At 40.7% G+C, this 24,132-nt stretch overlaps 1 protein-coding gene across 3 annotated transcripts in view; it reads left to right on the plus strand.

Moving 5' to 3' along the window:
• The window catches only part of ppp2r5e (protein phosphatase 2 regulatory subunit B', epsilon), a 51,520-nt gene that overhangs the window by 24,776 nt on the left and 2,612 nt on the right, over positions 1-24,132 (plus strand). For 2 of the 3 annotated variants that reach the window (XM_012968162.3, XM_012968163.3), the window contains exons 5-13: positions 1,194-1,286; positions 10,770-10,900; positions 11,455-11,514; positions 13,035-13,143; positions 13,961-14,014; positions 14,108-14,158; positions 18,046-18,165; positions 19,546-19,673; positions 20,959-21,060. In XM_012968162.3, coding sequence (XP_012823616.2) covers positions 1,194-1,286; positions 10,770-10,900; positions 11,455-11,514; positions 13,035-13,143; positions 13,961-14,014; positions 14,108-14,158; positions 18,046-18,165; positions 19,546-19,673; positions 20,959-21,060 — 848 coding nt within the window. 3 annotated transcript variants of the gene reach the window in all.

Below are 24,132 nucleotides of genomic sequence, written 5' to 3' on the forward strand. Positions count from 1 at the left end.
GTGCACTAGAAGCAATGGCAACAGCCAGAGTTTGTGCGCACAGAGCAGTGCGGCTTGGCGGTCGGCCTGGAAAACTCGAAAGTGCAAAGCGCATATTTAAGCTAGCATAAAAGCAACTAAAAACTATCTTTGCCTCTGGAAAGTTCCTGCAATTGGGATTTTAAGTATCAGCGTTTCTGTCCTGGTCCTTTTTAGGCATATCTCATTCAACGAACTAGGAAACAGTGGGACAATCAGGCAGTTTTGCACCATCCAAAGTGCCCATGTACCACCAGCATTTTGCTGATCAAAAATGAGCCTGTTGAATTCTCTGTTATCTAAATGTATAACAGTTTAGCTACTGAATCCCATGTCCTGAACTGCATGTACTGTGGGGTTGCTGTCCACATCAAGTCTCATCTTCCTGGCATGTGTATCTCTTATTAGAAGCGTGGACAGCAAAAGCACACACTGCAGTGGAGGGAAACTACTATGAATTAGTTTTGCTTTGAAAAGCTGCAAGGTATGAAGGTACAAAACATGTACGTGGAACATTCCTTCTCTAATCCAAAGCTGATATCTGCTGCATTAGATTGCTCTGGATTTCTCTAAACAGTACAGATATGTTAGTAAAAGTATGGGACCCATTATCCAGAATGTTCAGGACCTGGGGTTTTCCGGATAAGGGGTCTTTCCGTAAATCGGATCTCCTACCTTTTCTACTAAAAAAAAAAAACATTTCAACAGTAATGAAACCCAGTAGGGTTGTTTTGGTTCCAATAAGTGTTAATTATATCTTAGTTGGGATCTACTACAAGGTACAGGTTTATTATTACAGAGAAAAAGGAAACCATTTTTAGAAATGTGAATTATCTGATTACAATAGAGTCTATGGGAGATGGCCTTTGCATAATTTGGAACTTTCTGGATAATGAGTTTCCGGATAAGGGGTTAGATACCTGTAATAGAAGTTCTCTATAGCTTAAACTGTGCTTCAGTTGGCAATTTGTTTGCATGTCCAGGAAAAGGAGTAACATGTATGAAGCAGGAGTTCTTTACTTTACTTATATAACACTGTTAATTGGGCAAGAACATGGTGCTGTGGGTCCTGGTATGAGAACATCTTTCTTCCCTAAAGACCCTTACTGTATGGCCAGGTTTGCACATTTTATATTTGTGGCTTGAACACTTATCTTTGTTCATCTTTCTTTCAGCTTGTATATGAATTTTTCATACGGTTTTTGGAAAGTCAAGAATTTCAACCCAGTATTGCCAAAAAGTATATAGATCAAAAATTTGTATTACAGGTAAGCATAATACTGTTTTAAAATGCTGTAAAAATGTACTTTAGTATAAATTTGATTCAGCAGTAAAAACGATTCAAGCTGAGCCTGGTCAAATATTGAGCACTCATATTCAGTTAAATACACCTAATTAGATTGTGTCTATGAAGATTTTCATTCATCCAGGTCATGGTATATCTAGTATAAATAAATTTAAAGCAACTGGACTTGTTAAGTAATCATTGAAGACATTTCAGATGTCACCTTTCTGAAGAGTTACAAAGTGCCATTGTGATTGGATTAGTGGAAGAGTATATATGCTGAGGACTTCCCATACCAGTCAGTTGAACTGAAGAAGCTGCTCGGATGAGTAGTGAAACGTCTTCAATGATTACTTAACAAGTCCAGTTGCTTTAAATTTATTTATACTAGATACTAATTAGATTGTAACTTTTGCAGGACCTTCTTAATGCTTTGTCTCTTGCACTTTTCAACTGTGTATATTTTTATCTGATAACTTTAATAAAGATATACCTACATACAGTCAGAAGCCTTCTAGGAAGGGGAGCCCTGTGCCAACTGCTGTACATTCACTGTGCTGAGTCAAACTGCTGTGTCCCTGAGCCCATATTGAGCTGACCGCAGTTTGTAAGGGCTCTGCACCCATAAAGAAATAATGGTAGCTAGAATCTGAAGTAAGCTACTGTTGCTACTAGTGATGAGTAAATAAAATTGGCAGTTTTGCTTTGCCTAAAAATTCCCAAAATGGCAACATTTTGCCATATACTTTGCTGTTTTTTCCAGTGCAAAAAAAAGCCATTTTTCCTGCAAAACACAGGTTGAAATTCTAGTGCTATAAACTATTCAATGCGAATTTTGTAGCAAAACTGTACCAGGTGAAAAAGTTATCCCTAGCTTCTACCTTCACATGAGTTATGATTCATATCCAGGTCCTACCATGATGCACTGTGAGGACTTTACTCCTCTAAAAGTTTAGTTTTACTATCACTGCTATGTTCTCTAATGCTGTGTGCTGTATAAATTTGTATTTACACTTGTTTCACTTGGCAAGTTTCCCTGTAATAGTTAAGTAACTAGTCATTTTCTTTTCATTTTCTCCCCACTATTTAATAACGGTTATGCTTTTTCTTGTAAGTTTATTTGCTTAAAATCATATATATAAAGATGGTGTTGCTAAGAAACAAATATTTTTAGAATCTCTTTTCTCATGTAGATTTTAAAACTGCTGCTGCTTGCTTTGCCTCCACCTTTCTCTTAACAGAATGTTCTATAAATGGCATGTAAGTTATGCAGATGCCTCAGCCAACATTAGAAAAATATTCTTTCTATGAATATTTAAGAAGCAGAAGTCCTTTCTACACTTGGGGGCAGATTTATCAAAGTACAAATGATTCTGAATACAAAAAAATTGTATTTTTTCTAATAGAACTATGCATATTTTCTGCGTTTTTTTTTTTGGTTCATTTGCACAACTTTTTCCTACTTTGCGTCAAATTTTATGCAACAAAATCGTATTTGTCGCAATGAGTACAAAAGTTTCGGATTCATTAAAGCTTCGGTATCGTGACTTTCCTTGGGCCAGGTTGGAGCTGCAGAGTGCCATTGAGCCCTATGGGAGACTTTCCTTGGGCCAGGTTGGAGCTGCAGAGTGCCATTGATTCCTATGGGAGACTTTCCTTGGGCCAGGTTGGAGCTGCAGAGTGCCATTGAGCCCTATGGGAGACTTTCCTTGGGCCAGGTTGGAGCTGCAGAGTGCCATTGAGCCCTATGGGAGACTTTCCTTGGGCCAGGTTGGAGCTGCAGAGTGCCATTGATTCCTATGGGAGACTTTCCTTGGGCCAGGTTGGAGCTGCAGAGTGCCATTGATTCCTATGGGAGACTTTCCTTGGGCCAGGTTGGAGCTGCAGAGTGCCATTGATTCCTATGGGAGGCTTTCCTTGGGCCAGGTTGGAGCTGCAGAGTGCCATTGAGCCCTATGGGAGACTTTCCTTGGGCCAGGTTGGAGCTGCAGAGTGCCATTGAGCCCTATGGGAGACTTTCCTTGGGCCAGGTTGGAGCTGCAGAGTGCCATTGAGCCCTATGGGAGACTTTCCTTGGGCCAGGTTGGAGCTGCAGAGTGCCATTGAGCCCTATGGGAGACTTTCCTTGGGCCAGGTTGGAGCTGCAGAGTGCCATTGAGTTCTATGGAAGGCTTCCAAAAACATGCACAGAAGGTTCAAAGTCAGAAAGGTTTTCCCGTGGTTTATGATCGTTTGGATACGAAAATTTAGTGACTTTTAGATCGCCAATATGATATTATCGTGGGTTAAGATTTTTTCGTGACATTTTCAATCATCAGAAATTATCGTATCTAATCCAAATTTTACCCATTTCGGGATTCGAACTCGTACTTTGATGAATCTGCCCCTTAGTGTATTGTTACACATTAATTTCAGTTTTAAGCCCCTCTAAAAAGATAACAATCGTTTAACATTATTACTTAATAATAAAACCTTTAACCTAGACAAGTCATAGCAGCAAAATACTTGCAGCTTTCTGCAGGCTAAATGTGTCCCAGAGATGTAGAGGACAGCATTCAAAATGCACACTGAATCCCTGCGCAGCAGCCTGTATTGGTAGATATCACACTGACAAATCTCCATATGCTGAATACGCCTTATATTGGATATAGGTGAAGCATTGGAAACCCTAAGCTAAAGGCATATTGATCCTTTCTCTAGTCTTCTGAGGCTTTTGCTGTAAAGACACTATGCCGTCACTACAGATGAGAAAGGAAAGGATCAGCTTTTTACCGCAGGCAGTGAAACAGCCTGGTATCGCAAGCCTAAAGAGTGGCTTCACAGATCAGAGCTGCCAGCACTTACATCTCATTGGCCCCCACTGCGGATTAACTTGCAACCACAAAATACACTTATAAAGCTCCATTTTCCTGATGTGAATTTATATTTTGCTTTGCTATTGTAGAAACCATGCCTTACAAAGCACCAATCTTGTGCTAATTTCGAGTCACTATTTTACACCATAACCCATTCAAGTCAGTGGGACAAAAGTTTTGGAGTAATAAGTGCTGGATAATCAATGCTACTTATTATACAGTGTTATTTTATGAGCTATTGCTACTCCTGCCAGTTGTACATGCACTCCGTTATAAGTACCCTTATTCTGTCGTGTTTAGAGAACCAATATCTGGCGTATTATTGTTAACGTATTTATAAAGCTCCAACATATTTCCCCATGATGTACAACAGGATGGTTTATATGTATATGTCAACATACAAAGCTACAGCCAATTCAAAAGAGACATAATGGTGCAAATAATTTATTCATTTTAGATAATAAAAGGGGACCTATCACCCATATTCAAAAAGCTGTATAATAAAATTCCATTTTGAAATAATCATCAAACCAATTTTTTTTTTTTTTTTTTTTTTTTTTTGAAACATTCATACCTGTTATGAACTAATTTAAAAATCTCAGCTGTCAATCATATATTGCCTTGCCCACCTATACGCCTCAGGCACAGAGGCAGGGCAGGATATTGCTTTGACTTTCTAGATGTCACTGCACTCCTTATATTCCCCCTCCCTCTTCACTATCTATTATTGTGTAGATGATACAAAGCGTGTCTTAATAACATTGTGCACAAAAATGGCCCCTGTCTGGTTGCAGTGAATTTTAAAATTGAAGGAAACCACATTTAAATAATTTATATAGCATATTACCCCTAAGCATGAGAGGCAAAATGTCCTCTATGGCAAATGGGACATTTTGCCTCTCACACTTAGGGGCAGATCTATCAAAATAGATGATCACCATAGAATCATTAACCCACACTCTATTAATTCCTATGGGATTGTTAGAAGCCTATTTGTCAAATGGTGTTGAATGGTGAGCTCTATCTTTCACATGTTGCTGATGGATATGCTTTTAAAAATCTCTCAGGAATAATCGATAGTGGGTAAATATTTCCGCGGTGAGCTCTAATGTCACGTTTTGCTAAATCTGCCCCTTAATCACATTCCTGCTCATGCTGAGGGAGATTATCAGTGTCGGACTGGGCCGCCGGGACACCGGGAAAAGCCCTGGTGGGCCCCATCGGCCCAAACCCGACCCTGTTGCCGCTTCCCCTGGCCAGCGTTGTCCTCCCCTGATACGTTTCACATACGCATATTCAGGGGAGGACGTCGGGCAGGGGGTTGGGGGCTGCATGGCTAGGGACCCTGCAATGGACGCATCTGGCGGAGGTACCTTGGGGGGTGCGGGGCCCTTGGGCGGTAGCTCCGGTGGGCCCTGCAGCCCCCAGTCCGACCCTGTTGTTCATAGTTACGTTCCTACCTTCCTTTCTAATAGAAGGTTTAAATGTTACCTCTTCTGTTGCCTTATCTTTGGGCTGCTGCATCTTTCACATGGTTTACCACTGGCAATTTACATTAATCCCTTTAGGAATGTTAGTTTGGATATTTTGTCCCTTCTGCCAGCAGCCAAAGTGCTTTAAAAGAGGCATTAAAAGAATGCTTGTCTTTATCAGTAAGGAACTACAGCACGCATGGCACTTCAGTTAGTGGCACGAGCAGTTTGGAATGCTGTTGATCGCTGCTGAACATTGTCCTTTGAGAACTCCCAAAATCCCCACCAGAGTGGAGTGTTATAGGTAATGGATTGCTAAAGGTTGCTTAGTGCTGTAGGCTGTTCAGTACTTTGTGCAAACATTTTAGGGTCAAACACTGTTGAAAAATAATTGATTTGCTTTTCTGTGGTATACACATTTTCGCAGTACCTGAAATACAGAATTAACAGAAAGACAACAGGTCCCATACATATTCGTTATTACAGTAAAATAGTGTTTTCATATTATTGGCCAGTATTTCTGCTGACTGTATATACACTCTGTTTCATCACTTGTATTCTGGTTTCTGTACCTTTATTTCAAAATCAATTCCATTTGTTTTGTTCTCTACTTTTTTGGAATAGCAAGAGGCAAATATTACGTTTTTAAATGCTCTTCTTGCCTTTACAAATGCATGACTACTAGGTGTAACTGATCCTATACTGTGCTAACCATGTGATGGTCTGTACATTCTCTGAATAGCTTGGCGCATTCCGTGAATCTTTAAAACTGACAGTATAATCAGCAACTGGCCACTGTAAGGCTAATGGCACATGTGGCTGATGGTGCTGGGCTTTTCTCCCATATCTGCACTAAAAGGCACAATCAGCTTGTGTGCCAACACATGGAGTGGATTTCGATGCAGAGGTATGCATTTTTGCACTGAATCTGTTCCTTGGTCTGCACGCAGTATGATGCTGTGCTGTCAGTGCAGATACGGGAAAATGCAGGTAGTAAAAAAAAAAAAAAAAAATTGAGACTGATGCTTGCCTTTTTTTGTAAAATACATTTGGGGGGAATACAGATTTACATAAATCTATATAGTGCTAGTCAGACTGTAATGTTTCTCTTTTTTGCCCCAGTACCATGTCCGAACTCTGTGGGTTTTAGTACATAAAATAAAATAGGCTGCTAAAAGCATATGCTGAGCCTCTATGCCAGGGATCCCCAACCTTTTTTACCCATGAGCCACACTCAAATGTAAAAACAGTTGGGGAGCAACACAATCTTAAAAAAAAGTTCATGGGGGTGCCAAATAAGGGCTACGATTGGTTATTTGGATCCCCTATGTGGACTGGCAGCCTACAGGAGGCTCTGTTTGGCAGTACACATGGTTTTTATGCAACCAAAACTTCCCTCCAAGTCAGGAATTCAAAAATAACTACCTGCTTTGAAGCCGCTGGGAGCAACATCCAATGGACTGGGGAGCAACATCCAATGGACTGGGGAGCAACATGTTGCTCCTGAGCCACTGGTTTGGGATCACTGCTCTAGTCATAGGTATTAGAGTAGTGAATGGGGCCATTTCTATTTCTTTTTGCTTATGTTTCATTAACACATGAAATGGGATTGGATATATTCGAAAACAGAGGTTAAAGCCCTGCTGTGAGTGAAAACATACTGTAAGCAATAGCCAGTACAGATGTAAAGCAGGTAAATGTTCTTTGATACATGACAGAGATGTTTCTTACGTGCATAAAACACAATGTTGCCGGAAAACCTGTTGGCAAATCCTATTGTGTCTGGGTTTCCCAGTGTCATATTGTTTTCTAACAATGGTATATATTTAAAGGTCCTTGCACCACAGTGGCTCAGGATATTTTTTTCCCATACAAACAAAACAAAAAAAAAAAAAAAATCAGAAAACATTTAGGTTTAATATACAGCCTGGAACACCTTTAAGTAAACAGAAGTATTTGCACATAAACATGTTCTTTCTTACCATTCATTCAGTCACTGAACTTAATGTGATGTCTATAGTATTCATATACAGCTCAGCCTACCTTAGCAGGACCTGTCACTGGATCCATATTGGGTTACTGCTGTATTCTATGTCACATATCCTAATGCCTTCAAAACCACAGCAACATATGTTGCTGTTACAGCATAGTGTTTCCCATACATGCAGGCCTTCTTCCTTTTAAGCTTATATTGCTCATAACTTATTTGTCTTTTTTCTTATTAAAATAAATGTTGCATATACGCACACTGCATTTGTCACTTCTTATTGATTTAAAGGAGAATCATTGCTATTATAAAACAAAATCCACAAAACTGTAGCTTTAACAAAAATAATTTAATATTTTTGTTTTTGAGGTATAAATGTATGTATTTACTCAAGATTTCTTTTTGCCATTAGTGCATTTTTGTCTGCTGGCTTATACTCCTGGGGGGATAAAAAAGTTATGACATATGTTAAATGTATAAACCATTCCCCCCAAAAGAGTAACTACTAATACTGGAATTGATTTATAAATCGTTTTCTACAGTTTAGTGGATTGGGACCTGTTAACCAGAATGCTCGGGACCTGGGGTTTTCCGGATAATTTCGTAATCTGGATCTCCATAACTTAAGTCTGCTAAAAATCATTTAAATATTGAATAAACCCAATAGGCTTGTTTTGCCTCTAATGAGGATTAATTATATCTTAGATAGAATCAAGTACAAGGTTCTGTTTTATAATTACAGTGAAAAAGGAAATCATATTTAAAAATTAGAATTATTTGCTTATAATGGAGTCTGAGAGATGGCCTTTCCGTAATTCGGAACTTTTTGGATAACTAGTTTCCAGATAAAGGATCCCATACCTGTATACCATTTAATTGGTCATAATAGGTTTGTACACTGATCTCCAATATATATCCAGGTTGCATCTATTATGGAGCTTTGTTAATTACCATATAGCCAGAGGTTTGGCAGTAAGTACTAAGGGCTCTGGCACACGGGGAGACTAGTCACCTGCGGCAAATCACCCCGAAATGCCACCCCACCGGCAATTTACATTTTCACCGGTGGGATGGCATACGTGGCTCCGCGATTTCCCCAAAATCGTGGAAGTTTCCTCTCAAGGCAACTTCTGCGATTTGAGGGAAATCGCGGCGCCGCGTATGCCATCCCACCAGCGATTTACATTTTACTAGTCTCCCCGTCTGCCAGAGCCCTAAGGGTGGCCATACACAGGCAGCTTATCTGCTTGTCGATGGCACACTCCAACAGGCCTACCTTTACTTGGACAGGTTTAAAAACCCTGTAATGCAGTGCTGTCCAACTTCTACGGTGCCGAGGGCCGGAATTTCTCTAGCATACATGGTGGAGGGCCGCTAATGGAAGCCAGTTTTTACCACTCCCCTTTTTGAAACCACACCCACTTCAAACCACACCTATTTTATCACAATGGTGGTAGCACAGCAAAATCACAAATGCTTGGTCCTTACTGTGGGGATATCAACCATCATTCATATGTGAAAGAATTATGTCATATTAAGATATACCCTTAAATTCCATATGCCTCCTCCTCCCCTGTGGATAGCAGAGCAACCCCCAGTACATAATTACACACCTTAGGGACCATTTAATGGCTATTTCCAACTGCTAACAAACTCCCACAACAAACCCCTGCCAGGTTCACCTCCCACAAGCAGCATAGGGCAAGCAGTGTATGGCACACACAGGCAGCACTCTGCCAGTCCTATGCTGTCTGTGTGTGCCATACTCTGCCTGTCCTACCCTGCCTGTGTGTGCCATACTCTGCCTGCCCTACCCTGCCTGTGTGTGCCATACTCTGCCTGCCCTACCCTGACTGTGTGTGCCATATGCTCCCTGACCTATGCTGCCTGTGTGTGCCATACTCTACCTGCCCTATGCTGGCTGTATGTGCCATACTCTGCCTGCCCTATGCTGGCTGTATGTGCCATACTCTGCCTACAGTACCTGAGGTGTGAAGAAGTGAACAATGGGAGTGATTACAGCCTGAGCCTGAGGTGTGAACTCTGCAGGGGGTGAACAATGCAGGTATTAAAAGGTGTGAAAAACTCAGGGAATTACATTTTTAAACAATACAGAGGGATTACAGCCTAAATCTGAGGTGAGAACCATGCAGGGGGCCAGTTAATCTCAGTACTGATACCATTTCATGCTTACACAAAGGTAAGCTATCAAAGCAGCCAGACAGGTGGGGGGCCACACAGAGGGGGGTCGCGGGCCGCATGCCAGTTGGACAGCACTGCTGTAATGGCAAGGACCTTTAATGTGGTCCTCACACTGACAGCTTGTGTCCCTGCTGATGTAATCCAGCTGTTTGGCCCAAAGGCCTAACAATCAGATCAGCCTGTACTGCCCACTTCAAGGTAGGCATATCTGGGAAAGAGCTGCTTATTGGGCAACCTCACCAAACGAGCAGATATTTTAATGCAGGGGTCCCCAACCTTTCTTACTCGTGAGCCACAGTCAAATGTAAAGGACTTTGAGAGCAACACAAGCATCATAAAAGTTCATGGAGGGACTATTAGGCAGCCTCTATGCACACTATCAGCTTACTGGGGGCTTTATTTGGTAGTAAATCTTGTTTTTATTCAACCAAAACTTGCCACCAAGTCAAGAATTCAAAAATTACCTGGTTTGGGGGCACTGAGAGCAACATCCAAGGGGTTGGTGAGCAACATGTTGCCCCCGAGCCACTGGTTGGGGATAACTGTTTTAATGTATAGCTACATTTTATAATGCACTGGGCCCAGTGTTTCTGGGAAGCCCCTTTTCTGTTGCCTGTTTGTTATGATTTACCAACAGAAGCCCTCTGTGCCACACCTAAAGTCTAGAATGTTGGGTGGCTTTCTGTATGATCTTTCCAGAATATACTGAAAATAATAAAATGCAAATCCTTTAGTTAACTGCCTTGTGTCTCCCAGGCTAAGCTCTAAATCAGTCATACAGGTACCAACCAGCTTAGTGCCAGCTTGCAAAGTGTTGAAATTTGTTAAATTTGATGCTGGGTTCAAAGTCTTTCTTAGAAATATTTACAGCCTAACCTGATCAGCTCATGGTCTGCCTCAAGCAGTTCTAGAACCACTTAGTAATGAAGCCCGTTGTCTCTCCTTTTTAGCTTTTAGAGCTGTTTGACAGTGAAGACCCACGTGAAAGGGACTATTTAAAAACAGTCTTACACAGAATTTATGGCAAGTTTCTGGGACTCCGAGCATTTATTCGAAAACAGATTAACAATATTTTTCTACGGTAAGCAGATAATTACCTTATAACTATATAATATATAAGTATATGCAAAAAGCGACCTTTAAAATGAAAGCACTGCAGCAAATGCTTAATTGAACATAATAGCCATTTAGGGGGAAGCCTTGTATTGCATGCAGGAATGTATCAAAATCAGGGTTCCTTATTAAAGCTGGTGGTAATTTTAGGCTACACTACTTATTTTTTTTTACGGGTATGCAAAATACAGAACAGTATAACTAATGCAGAGCAAAGCTCCTCAGTGCTTCTGTGTTAATTAAGCACTTGTGTTCTTATGGATGCTATCAGCAGAGATGATTTTCAGTATTTCTGAGCAAAGTAATTTGAGTAACAGTTCAGTCATTTGAGCACAGTTTAATGTATTTCTAGAGGAAGTGGGGTAGATAACTTGCTAATAACCTATAAAAGCCTTATAAAGGAAAAGTAATGTTTGTAAATACATGTTTTGTAGAAGCGCGTGGACTAACTTACGTACCTCTATGGTCTGTTTAAAAATCACTTCAGTCCCCATTCTAATTATTTCTGTTTTTATTTTATAGATTTGTTTATGAAACTGAACACTTTAATGGAGTAGCAGAATTGTTGGAAATATTAGGAAGGTAAGCTGTAATAATATTTGGAATATGGGGGGTCCCTTTTTATGATTCCCTTATACATATTTAAATGTTTAAATATATATCTTATCCTATCCTACTTAAAGCACCTCTTCTCCAGCAATGCCAATTTGGCCAGTCTTTTGTTAACTAAGATTCTTAATCTTTATTGATACAGAGAAAGCCAACAAAGAGCTACTAGGCTAATAATGTATTTGTTGTGTGCGAAAGACAAACTGCACTGCATGTTTTACATGTGGCAATACCAGCCATTTGTAAAGGGAAAAAATAACTTCTGTCCTTCTGTAAATATATCTGCCTTTTAATATATTGCCTATAGGAAATGGTAGGTCTTCTTGTAGGAACTCCTAGGCCTTTCCCTATTAAAGGGGGACTCTACCAAAACACAACTTAAACTTTTTGAAAACTGAACATAAAGCATAACAAGCAACTTATACATTAATTAAAAAATATGCAGCTTTTTCATAATGTTAATGTAATAATGTGGTTTGAAACAGTTACCTAAGCCTGGCTCCCTGTTCTGCTGATCTGGCTGACTACTTTGAGACTCAAAAAAATGTAATAGTAGTCTACAGTCCTTAGCCTGCATCTCCTGCACACTTGTTGTCAATAAGGAAAGGAACATCACAGTGCAATGCATTGTGGGTTATGTAGTTCCTGCATGCTGTCTGTAAGTTTGTGGAGAAGTTACAATTTGTAACATCAATGTTTTAGTCCTTCCTCCCCTCCCAAGATTTTACATGATGCAGAAAGAGAAACTATTTTGCAGCAGGTTTTTAGCATTTATAAATGGTATTTATTATTATACATAATTTTTAATGAAGCAGGTCGCAGTGATAGGTATATTAAAGGTTAATGTGATGTGTGGGGCTCTTTAATAAGTTTTAGTCTGGAAGCTGGAAGTATTTTCCTGTCCCATTATCATAAGATGTTGTTTCTGTGGCAAATATAATTAAAATGACTATTTTTTCCCACATACATATCATATGCTTGGACCCACAGACTGAGTTGGTCACATTTGAGCTCAGACTGAACAGAAACCACCTTAAAATGATACTGACACTAAAAACTACTTTTCAAAATATTAATGTAAACAAAAAGTCATGATCATTTTTCAGACAGGTTTGCTTTTGTAAGTAATTGTTACATTCCTTAACCTGACTGTCACCTGCCAGTTATAGTTTCTAATACTAACAGACTACTGCTGCACAAATGTGGCAGCCCCCTCATAGAGGAACATGGGGATTAGATAGGTAATGCAAAAACATTGGGCAAATACTTTTAAGGCAAAATTATAAATAGCATGCAAAGACAATGTTATGATAGATGTAAATAGGTGTCAATATCTTAAACTTTAAGATGCTGCAATTTGTATTTCTCTAACCGTGTTAGCATGTGATCTGTTAACAAATTCTGTGTTAGAGCTGTGTAGGGATAAACATTTTGCCCAAACCCACTCCCAGTATTAATGTGTATTATGTTTGTGTTACATTTTTGTTTTCCAGTATTATCAATGGCTTTGCATTGCCTCTGAAAGCAGAGCATAAACAGTTTCTTGTTAAGGTGTTGATACCTCTGCATACTGTCCGGAGCTTATCCCTCTTCCATGCACAGGTAAGCTTTTTTTTTCCACACTGAATCATCAGTCCGAATGAATAAAGCCATTAGGCTGGTGTCTTGGGGACCAAGAATACTAGCTAGAACATTAGTCTGTCTGTGAGCTTAAACCACAAAATATTCCATTGGAGATTACTGATTCTAGAAGGAATATCCGCCTGATTATGCACTTTGATTGGCCAGACAGCATTCCAGAATCCCATATTTTTTTTTTTTACTTTTAAGAAGCCTTTAGTGAGGGGACATAATGTATACAAAAGACAGCAATGTTCCCTAATGTGCCCCTCTGCTTCACTTGCTGCACACTGCACTGTAGCATAAAAACCCATCGGCAGCTAGATTGACCTAATAGGCCGTAAAACCTGTCTTTGTGTGAATGCAGGGCTGCTTGTGGCAGAGACCATTGCCACACACCCACCCCTCATTTGAAACACGGGCAGGGAGCATAGCAGATCTATGGGGTCATTAACGATATTTATTAAATATAATAATCAGTTTTGGCCCAGACTGCAAGCAGACACATTATTCATTATTGCCTACATAATTAGGAGGTTTCAGTTATGCTGTATGTCTTCTTTAAGAGCCCCTGGAGATTCATTTATTAGCATAGGCTACAAATTGCTCTAATGTAACAATTAGTTTTGCTCTGTTAGTTTAGGCATAGAAGCAACCACATGATAGGTTGCTATAGCCAATCGACATTATGTAGTTTAGTTTAGTACCCCAGGGATCCCTAGTCCTCCGTATATTACTATGAATTTTAAAACTGCATAGCATTCCCATTATTAATTGTGTTTTTTTCCACTATTGTTAGCTGGCGTATTGTATAGTACAGTTTCTGGAGAAAGATCCTACACTCACAGAACCAGTAAGTGCTGCCACCTATTTTTAGAAGTAGAATGTTTTGTGTCTGTTGGTGCGGGAGAAAAAAATTTACATTTTGATTGTCATTTTTTAATAGGTCATTAGAGGGCTGATGAAATTTTGGCCGAAAACATGCAGCCAGAAAGAGGTAAGCAGCTTATTGAAGTGTAGTTGTGAATCCTGAGTGCAAAATGCCGAGGTCTTAGTCTGAAGGCTTTATAAATGTGTTTGTAAGATACTTTTTAATGAATCTGACCCCAGAGCACATAGTTACTGCTTGTTGGTTTTTGCAGTGTGTTGTGTGATTCATAGATGAATAACAGTTGCATTAGCAGGTTGAAAAAAAGTTGTGTACTTTCTTCAATACCGTTTTGCTGTTTATGATAAAATATCTGACTAGGAAGTGAGGTGTAATTCTCACATTCATTTTACATGCATTTCAATCATGATAAATAGCCTTTTAATATTCTACCAAACAAGGCAAAATTTGCCCCGGTTTGGCTCATTGTAAAGGCACACACTCTACCAAATAATATTGGTCCATTTACTGTAGGGGTGACAGAAATGTGCAGTAAGAATCAGGAGACTCTTCCTTTATCAGTAAATTATGTTTTGCCATTACACATATTAGCAATTTTAAAAAATCATGTAAATTGCATCTGTACTAATTTTCATTAACTTACACGGATGAGTACATGTCTCCTTTGTGGCATATGGCACGTGGGGGACATTGACTCCTGCACTTTCTGTTAAAGGGGCTGTTTTGTATGATGCAGAGTAATTTTCTGAGACAATGTGCTATTGGTCTTCATTTTTTTATAGGTTTTTTTTTTATAATTTCACTTTTTGTTCAGCAACTATCTTGTTTGGAATTTCAGCATTTATCTGGTTGCTACGGTTCAAATTTAGACAGGATTGCTTTGTTCTTTGCTGACACTATAGATGCTTCCACTGGATGGCAAAGCTAGACAAAATAAGCAGGGCTGTGGAGTCGGTAGATAAATTCTCCAACTCCGACTCCTCAGTTTCTGATACTCCCGACTCCACGACTCTGACTCCTCTGTTTTTAATATGCTAATGCAGTGCTGTCCAACTGGCGGCCCACTTTAAATGGTATCAGTACTGAGATTAACTGGCCCCCTGCATGGTTCTCACCTCAGATTCAGGCTGTAATCCCTCTGTATTATTTAAACATCTAATCCCCTGTACTGTTCACACCTTTTAATCTATGCATTGTTCACCCCCTGCATTGTTCACACCTCCTGCTCAGGCTGTAATCACCCACATTGTTCGTCTGTTCACACCTCAGACATTTTAAGTACTGCCTGGCCTATGCTGCCTGTGTATAGGCAGCATAGGGAAGGCAGAGTATGGCACATAGGCAGCATAGGGCAGGGAGAGTATGGCACAAATAGGCAGCATAGGGCAGGGAGGGTATTGAACACACAGGCAGCATAGGGCAGGGAGAGTATATGGCACACACAGGCAGCATATGGCAGGCAGAGTATGGCACACACAGGCAGGGCAGGCAGAGTATGGCACACACAGGCAGCATATGGCAGGCAGAGTATGGCACACACAGGCAGCATATGGCAGGGAGAGTATGGCACACACAGGCAGGGTAGGGCAGAGTATGGCACACACAGGCAGCATATGGCAGGGAGAGTATGGCACACACAGGCAGGGTAGGGCAGAGTATGGCACACACAGGCAGGGTAGGGCAGAGTATGGCACACACAGGCAGCATATGACAGGCAGAGTATGGCACACACAGGCAGGGTAGGGCAGAGTGGCACACACAGGCAGCATATGGCAGGCAGAGTATGGCACACACAGGCAGGGTAGGGCAGAGTATGGCACACACAGACAGCATATGGCAGGCAGAGTATGGCACACACAGGCAGGGTAGGGCAGATTATGGCACACACAGGCAGAATATGGCAGGGAGAGTATGGCACACACAGGCAGGGTAGGGCAGAGTATGGCACACACAGGCAGAATATGGCAGGGAGAGTATGGCACACACAGGCAGGGTAGGGCAGAGTATGGCACACACAGGCAGCATATGGCAGGCAGAGTATGGCACACACAGGCAGGGCAGACAGAGTATGGCACACACAGGCAGCATATGGCAGGCAGAGTATGGCACACACAGGCAGCATATGGCAGGGAGAGTATGGCACACACAGGCGGGGTAGGGCAGAGTATGGCACACACAGGCAGCATATGGCAGGGAGAGTATGGCACACACAGGCAGGGTAGGGCAGAGTATGGCACACACAGGCAGCATATGACAGGCAGAGTATGGCACACACAGGCAGGGTAGTGCAGAGTATGGCACACACAGGCAGGGTAGGGCAGAGTATGGCACACACCGGCAGCATATGACAGGCAGAGTATGGCACACACAGGCAGGGTAGGGCAGAGTATGGCACACACAGGCAGGGTAGGGCAGAGTATGGCACACACAGGCAGTATATGGCAGGCAGAGTATGGCACACACAGGCAGCATATGGCAGGCAGAGTATGGCACACACAGGCAGGGTAGGGCAGATTATGGCACACACAGGCAGAATATGGCAGGGAGAGTATGGCACACACAGGCAGGGTAAAGCAGAGTATGGCACACAGGCAGCATAGGGCAGGCAGAGTATGGCACACACAGGTAGCGTAGGGCAGGCAGAGTGCTGCCTGTGTGTGCCATATACTCTTTCTACCCTATGGTGCCTGTGGGAGGTGAACCTGGCAGGGGTTTGTTCTGGGAGTTTGTTAGCAGTTGGAAATAGCCATTAAATGGTCCCTAAGGTGTGTAATTATATGCTGAGGGTTGCTGTGCTATCCACAGGGGAGGAGGAGTCATATGGATTTTAGGGTGTGTCTTAATATGACATAATATAATTTTTTCACATATGAATGATGGTTGATATCCCTGCAGTGAGGACCAAGCCTTTGGGTTTTTGCTGCACTACCACCATTGTGATAAAATAGGTGTGGTTTGAAGTGGGTGTGGTTTAAAAAGGGGGGAGTGGTCAAAACTGGCTTCCATTAGCGGCCCTCCACCATGTATGCTAGAGAAATTCCGGCCCTCGGCACCGCAGAAGTTGGACAGCACTGTACTAATGTATTTTATATATCCAGGAAGGGGCAGGGGGGAAGGGGCACTTAAAACACGACTGAACTGATAATAAACTGATAGACAATTTTATCTATACTCCTACTTCTAATGATTTCCCTAGAATCCCATAGTCATGTTTAAAGTTTAAGCTAACATTACAGCTGAATTACAGCAGTTTTTCAAATGTTTTAAAGCTTCAGTCTTAAACTATGGACTATCCATTCCCTTCACGTATACAAGTATTTCTAGTTATCAGTGAGAGTTAGGCTGGGTTCCCAGAGGAACCCGACGCAGTGGAGCTGCCGCACCGTAACTGTGCGTTACGTCCCATTTAGTGAAGCATACAGTCAATGAAAAGCTTCATGGTCGCTCAACGTGTTCGTTTATGCACTGCGTGCATTGGGCTTTATTCTTATAGCAGAGAAGTAATTAATTATGACTGTTTGTGAATTGGGACATTTAAACTTGCTTTATTTTTTTTTTTTTTTTTATTCCCATTTAAATTTAGTAGGAGTCGGAGTCGGTTCATTTTTTGCCGACTCCGACTCCGACCCCAGGTATCCAAAATTGCCTCCGACTCCACAGCCCTGAAAATAAGCCTCATAAGCCAATACACTTAGGGGACTAGTAATTGTGCTTTGTAAAAACACAATATGATAAATAGCTCCCTTAAAGTAATCTTGCAAGCAACAAGGTTCACTTGCTGAATTAAACACTGCTGTTTTAGAATGCAGAGAGTAATATATGATTCAGTGTTTCAGGGTAAAAAAGAAAGATAACATTTTGTTGCCAATTTCAGAAAATTAATTGGTTTTGCTGAAGCCGAACCAGGGCTTGCCAATTTCTCCTATCTGCGCTTAAGAGAAAGTTTAAATTCCCTACATTCTGAATGTTTAAAAATGTGCTTTGTTTTGCTTCAGGTTATGTTCCTGGGAGAGTTAGAGGAGATTCTTGATGTGATTGAACCCTCACAATTTGTTAAAATTCAAGAACCTTTGTTTAAACAGATTTCCAAGTGTGTATCAAGCCCTCACTTCCAGGTGAGTGTTTGTTTGATGGGCAGTGATAGCTGGACACCAGTGCTTTTTGTGCATGTCTAATTTTATTAGTGAAGATACAAGTTGTTAAGCTAGCTGTTTCCAGAACGCTCTACTTCCAGTTATACCTTTTATACAAAAAAAATCTTATCTATAGCTTATTGGTTTACATAGAATCTGACTAAAGGACAAAGAACGGTATAATAACAAGCTGGGTGGCAAAATGTTAGGCACGCCCCAGTAATTATTATTGCTACCTGATACTCCAGGCCGGTGCTTCTGTTAGAAAACTGCATAGACTCAGAGCACCACATCGCAATCTGCTTCTTGTCTTCTGTTGCCTTGGGCCACCATATGCACAGTAGATTGAAAAAGTTTGAAGTACCATGAGCAAGTGCAGTTATTACTGAGCAGGAGCCCAGGGTTTCAGGTAAGGCTGATGTCCCATGGAGACATTTAGTCACCTGTGATATATATATTTAATACCACAGGTGACTTATCTCTCCAAAATGCCTTTCCACTGGCAACAATTTGCGTCACTTCGGTTTTCGGAAGTTACCTGCAGGAGGAAACTGTGTGCGACTTAAGAAAACCGAAGCAGTACATAGGCCTTTCCACCAGCGATTCTTATTGTTGCTGGTGGAAAGGCATTTTGGAGAGATAAGTAGTCTGTGGTAGCAGAGAACTATTGCAGGCAACTATATCTCTCCATTGGACATCAGCCTATAATCAGTAATTATAATCGCTTGGGGGTTGGCAGGTACTTCATGCCTACCCCTAGTCCTGGCTCTCTTGCCTCCACCAATTGTCGCACTCTCTCAGTGTCACCATGCAGGGGTGCATTCATTGCGGGGGGAGGTGGCAAACTGGCCGGCTGGGTTGCCTAGGGCTTCGCCACCTCTTTTTACATTTGCCCTCCTCCTAAAGCTCACTGTGCTTTATGGTGCCACAGGGTCTCTCCACCATAACAGAGTTTCCAGAATATATTGATGTTGAAAGACTTGCCTTACTTGCACAATCACATAAGGCTTATGCCACATATGGTGGATTCTTGGGATGCGGATAAACACAGACAGAGAATCTGCCCCTGCATTTGAATCTGTGCTCTTCTATGTCTGTACCCAGAGCCACTGTGTCAGCCCAGATGCAGTTATATGGAGCAGATTTCAGCGCCAAAATGCATACTCATGATTTTGGTGCGCTGATTCAAGCATAGGGGTGAATTCTTGGTGTGCATTAATCTGCAGGCTTAAAATTAACCATGTCTGGCATAAGCCTAAGTGGTGCTGTTTTTGTCCTCATCCAAATTTTAGTATCTCGTCAAAGCTGGCATGACGCCATTCTCCCCTTGTGTGAACAAACATCCTTTTCTTTCTATTCAAGGTGGCTGAAAGAGCACTTTACTATTGGAACAATGAATACATCATGAGTTTAATAGAGGAGAATTCAAACGTCATCCTTCCCATAATGTTTGCAAGTCTTTACAGGATCTCCAAAGAACACTGGAATCCGTAAGTGTTAAATTTAGGCTGCCGTTATTCCCACTCCCTGATATTATGCAGTTTGCTGTAGTTGTCTGACCTCTGCTGGATAAATCAAAGTCTGACTTTTGCAAACATATCAAGTGATATAGAATCATACTTGTGTTTTGTGCTTGCTATGACAACCAAAGTTAACTTTGTCCTGTTAAGCCCAACAAGAATTGTGTGTACTCACAGGGGTGACAAGACTAAAGGAGAACTATACATTCATTATGGAAACCTAACTGACACTTCATTTATATCACAATAGGTGACCTATTCCTTAGTCATACCAAATTGGCATACACATCAGCATATAATTTCATTTTACATCTTTAAAAAACTCTTAGGGCCGTGACAGACATCTCACCGGCGATTTACATTCGGGGAGATTAGTCGCCCGTGACAAGGGAGATTTGTCGCAGGCGACTTATCTCCCCGTCTTCCACGGCCCTTATAGACAATTACAAATCCAGTCCACGCTGCCTGTTTTCCGTATTCAATATCCTTCTGCATCCCTCATCACAAGAAACTCTATCTCATGCACTTTCCTCAGGACAAAGTAGAGCCCATCCACAATCAGATTCCCACCTCTACTCTACACATTCTATCTCCTCCTTCAACTTCTCATGTCATTCCTGCTTACTACTTGATGTCTTGACCCAATGCCTTCTTTTCTATTCAAACGCTGTGCCACTAAGGCCACACATGACCTTTCCTGTCTTTATAGTTACTGCTTGCCTCTAAAATCCTAGAACGTATTGTGTGTTCTCCTTTATACTCCTGCATTTACGAATGATTTTCAGGTTTCCATAACCAAAGGTCACATCTCTATCCCAATCTTCCATGACCTATTATCTGCATTTGATATGGATGACCACTGCCTCCATACATAAATATTGATATATAAATAAAAATATACATATATACAGTGCCTTAAATGAGCCAGAAGTATAACAGTGGCAGTATTTCTATATAGGATTATCCAGTTAAATACATTTTACATTTGAGCTGTTTTATAAAATCTAATATGTTTGAGATCTTTCAGCAGTAAAGCAAGGACACCATCTCCTTGTCAATCACGGTCAGGATATATAGTAATTCATTATAGAGGCAGTAGTTTTGGTGCTTCTTTCTGACCCCACTCAAGTCTTTACTGGTTATCAGACAGTACACTTCAGTCAGCAACTGTAGGGGCAATAAATTGACGATCATGCAGTTGATGTGCAAGTATCACCCCAGATTGATTCACTTTCCCTTCCTGTCATCCCTCCAGGGCTATCGTGGCTCTTGTGTACAACGTGTTGAAGGCCTTCATGGAGATGAACAGCACATTATTCGATGAGCTGACAGCCACTTACAAGTCAGATCGCCAGCGGTAACTCTTAATAGTTTGTTTTTTTGTTTTGGTCAGCAGTTCAGAAAGCTTCTAATTAGCTTCCTTGGCTGTGACGTTATCCCTTGCTGCTTGTTTCTTTATGGCACGATTATTATATTGGGATATTATGTATAGACATTGCTTAACTTTCATTTAGCACACAGGGAATATGATGATTTAATCTGAGTATACATCATTAAAGTCAGTAAAGACGTTAGAAGTATTTATGCTAGATTTAATTACAGCTAAATAGCTATGGTAAATGGCACTATTGCATTATATTGTATTTATCATACAGATGGGCGATCTTAATGTACAGCAATGGCAACAGTTATCTGGAATTCTTTGGACTTGGAATTTTCCAGTTAAGTTGTCATTCCATCATTAGCCGCCCTTTGTCTGAAACGGACAAAAAACCAAAATAACCATGGACAAACTTTATATTCGTTTTCTTTAAATTTCTCCAGGTTACTGTAGTGTACATGTATTCATGACTGCAGCATCATGAATAGATTAAATGTAATTTAAATAGTGAATTATACCCCCCCCCCCCCCCCGTAGTAAAATATAAGGATATTATAAGTCACAGAACAGTTTGACAGGTCATGAAACTCCGAGGTGACCTCTAATATCCTCATAAATTAACTGGGGGCACATTATTACAATACACACGTTTCAGTGAGTCATGTGACCGAAATGACATCACTAAGCCATGTTTAAAAGGGATATAATTGACAGCATATTAAAGGTATTATGTGTGTGTGTGTGTGCGCACACAAGTTTTTTTTTATATTTATAATTTAAAAAATGGACAGCACACACATTTTAAATGCAAAAACATATATTGTATGACAAAGTTACATCATAGTTTTACTGTACACATAAAGCAACGTTTCGAGTCCGGCCAGGCTCTTCCTCAAGGCATGTGATCAGAGACTCCATGTTTTTAGTCCAAAAAGGGAAATGACAGCATCATTTATCATATAGGCTTCATGCAGGGTTCCATCCCTGCAAGTAATAAATATATAATAACCCATGCAGAATACCGATTAACACTGTTCTCCACACAGATTCCTAAATAAATGTAATAAGAACAAATATAAGTTATAATCCTTATTGAGTCTACTGGGATGTAGTGAATTTAGTCTTATACCTCCCTTTGTTTAAGCCTCGGCTATCGATCCCCTCCCCTTCTCAATGGGGGCACCATTTCCAACACGATATCTCTCAATTGATCAGGGGTATGTCCCTGTTCCTTGAAATGCTTTGATATAATGGTAGTGTGGCATTTCCTACATTAATCGTGGATCTATGTTGCGAAATCCGAGATTTCGCTTTCTGTATTGTCTCCCCCACATAAATCTTTTTGCAGGGACAAATTATAGCATACACCACGTATTGGGACAAACATGTAAAGTGTCCCTTTAGTTCAGATTTCTACCCAGGAGTTGGGTGTTGAAATATTTTCCCCCGCATCACATATTTACATTGTGTGCAATCCAAACAGGGATACATGCCACGCTGTGATTAGCCAAATAGTTTTTTGGTACCCCCACGGTCCCCTTTGGGAACAGATGAGGTAACCAATTTTGAGCCTATAGTCCTACCCTTCCTGTATGCGACCTACCCTTGCCTGTGGGGGCAAAGTAAATTCTTTAACCTGTGGTTGCACCCCGCAAAATATGCCAATGTTTCCGTAAAATCGTTGCGATTTGTTTACTACACGCGCCATACTGGGTCACAAAAGTTATCCTAGATAATTTTTCTCTTGTCCCACGTGATTGAGAAATCCGAACCTCCGCTCTCTCCAGACCTCGGGTTGGATATCCTTTTTTGACAAATTTCTGTTTTATCTGCTCTACCTGCACTTTCTTAACTTGTGGATTGCTCACTAATCTTTGTACTCTCTTTAGTTGACTTATTGGTATGGAATCTCTCTTTGGATGGTAACTAGTATAATGTAATGTCTGTTTCCGGTCAGTAGGTTTAGAATAAAGCTTACTTTGCCACTCACCCTGTCTGTACACCTCTACATCTAAAAAGAGTACACACTATTATAATCCTTCATACAAAAAAACTTAATGGCATGATGAAGATTATTTAGCCTTATGTGGAACTGAGATAGGGAATCCAAGTCACATTTCAAGGAACAGGGACATACCCCCGATCAATTGAGATATACCATGTTGGAAACCAGTGGACTCAATAAGGATTGTAACTTATATTTGTTCTTATAACATTTATTTAGGATTCTGTGTTTAGAGTAGTGTTAATTGGTATTCTGAAATGGATTATTACACAGTATATTTATTACTATATAGGCATCAAGCCTATATGATAAATTATGTTGTAATTTCCCTTTTTGGACTATAAACAGCTTCTGTTTGAATAATGAACATAGAGTCCCTGCTCACTGATCACATGCCTTGAGGAAGAGCCCGGCCAGGCTGGAAACGTCTTTTTTTTTCTTCTTTTTTTGTGTGTGTGTACAGTAAGACTATGATGTAATACAATAGAATACATTCATTTCGTTAGGCCAAATGAAACGGAACATTATTAATTTCCGCTAATAGTATCTGCTCACTTTTACCTGCCAGAACCTTGTGTGTACGTGACATTTCACATACAATGTTCACTTAAGAAGCCAGGCATGGGTTAAGCTGATCTGACAGTATCTGTTCTTTGCCAGTGAGCTTTATATTAGCGAGGGAGTCAATTGCTGCCTGTTCATACATGGGCCACGTGGGGAACATTAGCTCAAGTTGAAAACAATGAGTGTCTGTATTAAGCTGTTAGACATATTAACCAATAGGCATAACTTATTCATGGTTATTGAGGCTGAAATGCAAGGCAAAGAGAAGCTCAATTCTAGGGTCACACATACTAAAATAAAGTGTGTGATTGTTAGAATGTTATTTCATATTCCGCTTTTGGAAAAATCAAGCAGTGGCCACATGCTTAAGCTTCTCTGCTCTTCTGCTGTCACATATAGCTTCGTTTTTAACAATGATAGTAAGTCAGTTTCAACACACTACTACTTATATAGGCAATATGCTGATTGGAGCAGACTCC

The sequence above is a fragment of the Xenopus tropicalis genome, chromosome 8 (assembly GCF_000004195.4).
Source record: "Xenopus tropicalis strain Nigerian chromosome 8, UCB_Xtro_10.0, whole genome shotgun sequence".
Lineage (NCBI taxonomy): Eukaryota > Metazoa > Chordata > Amphibia > Anura > Pipidae > Xenopus > Xenopus tropicalis.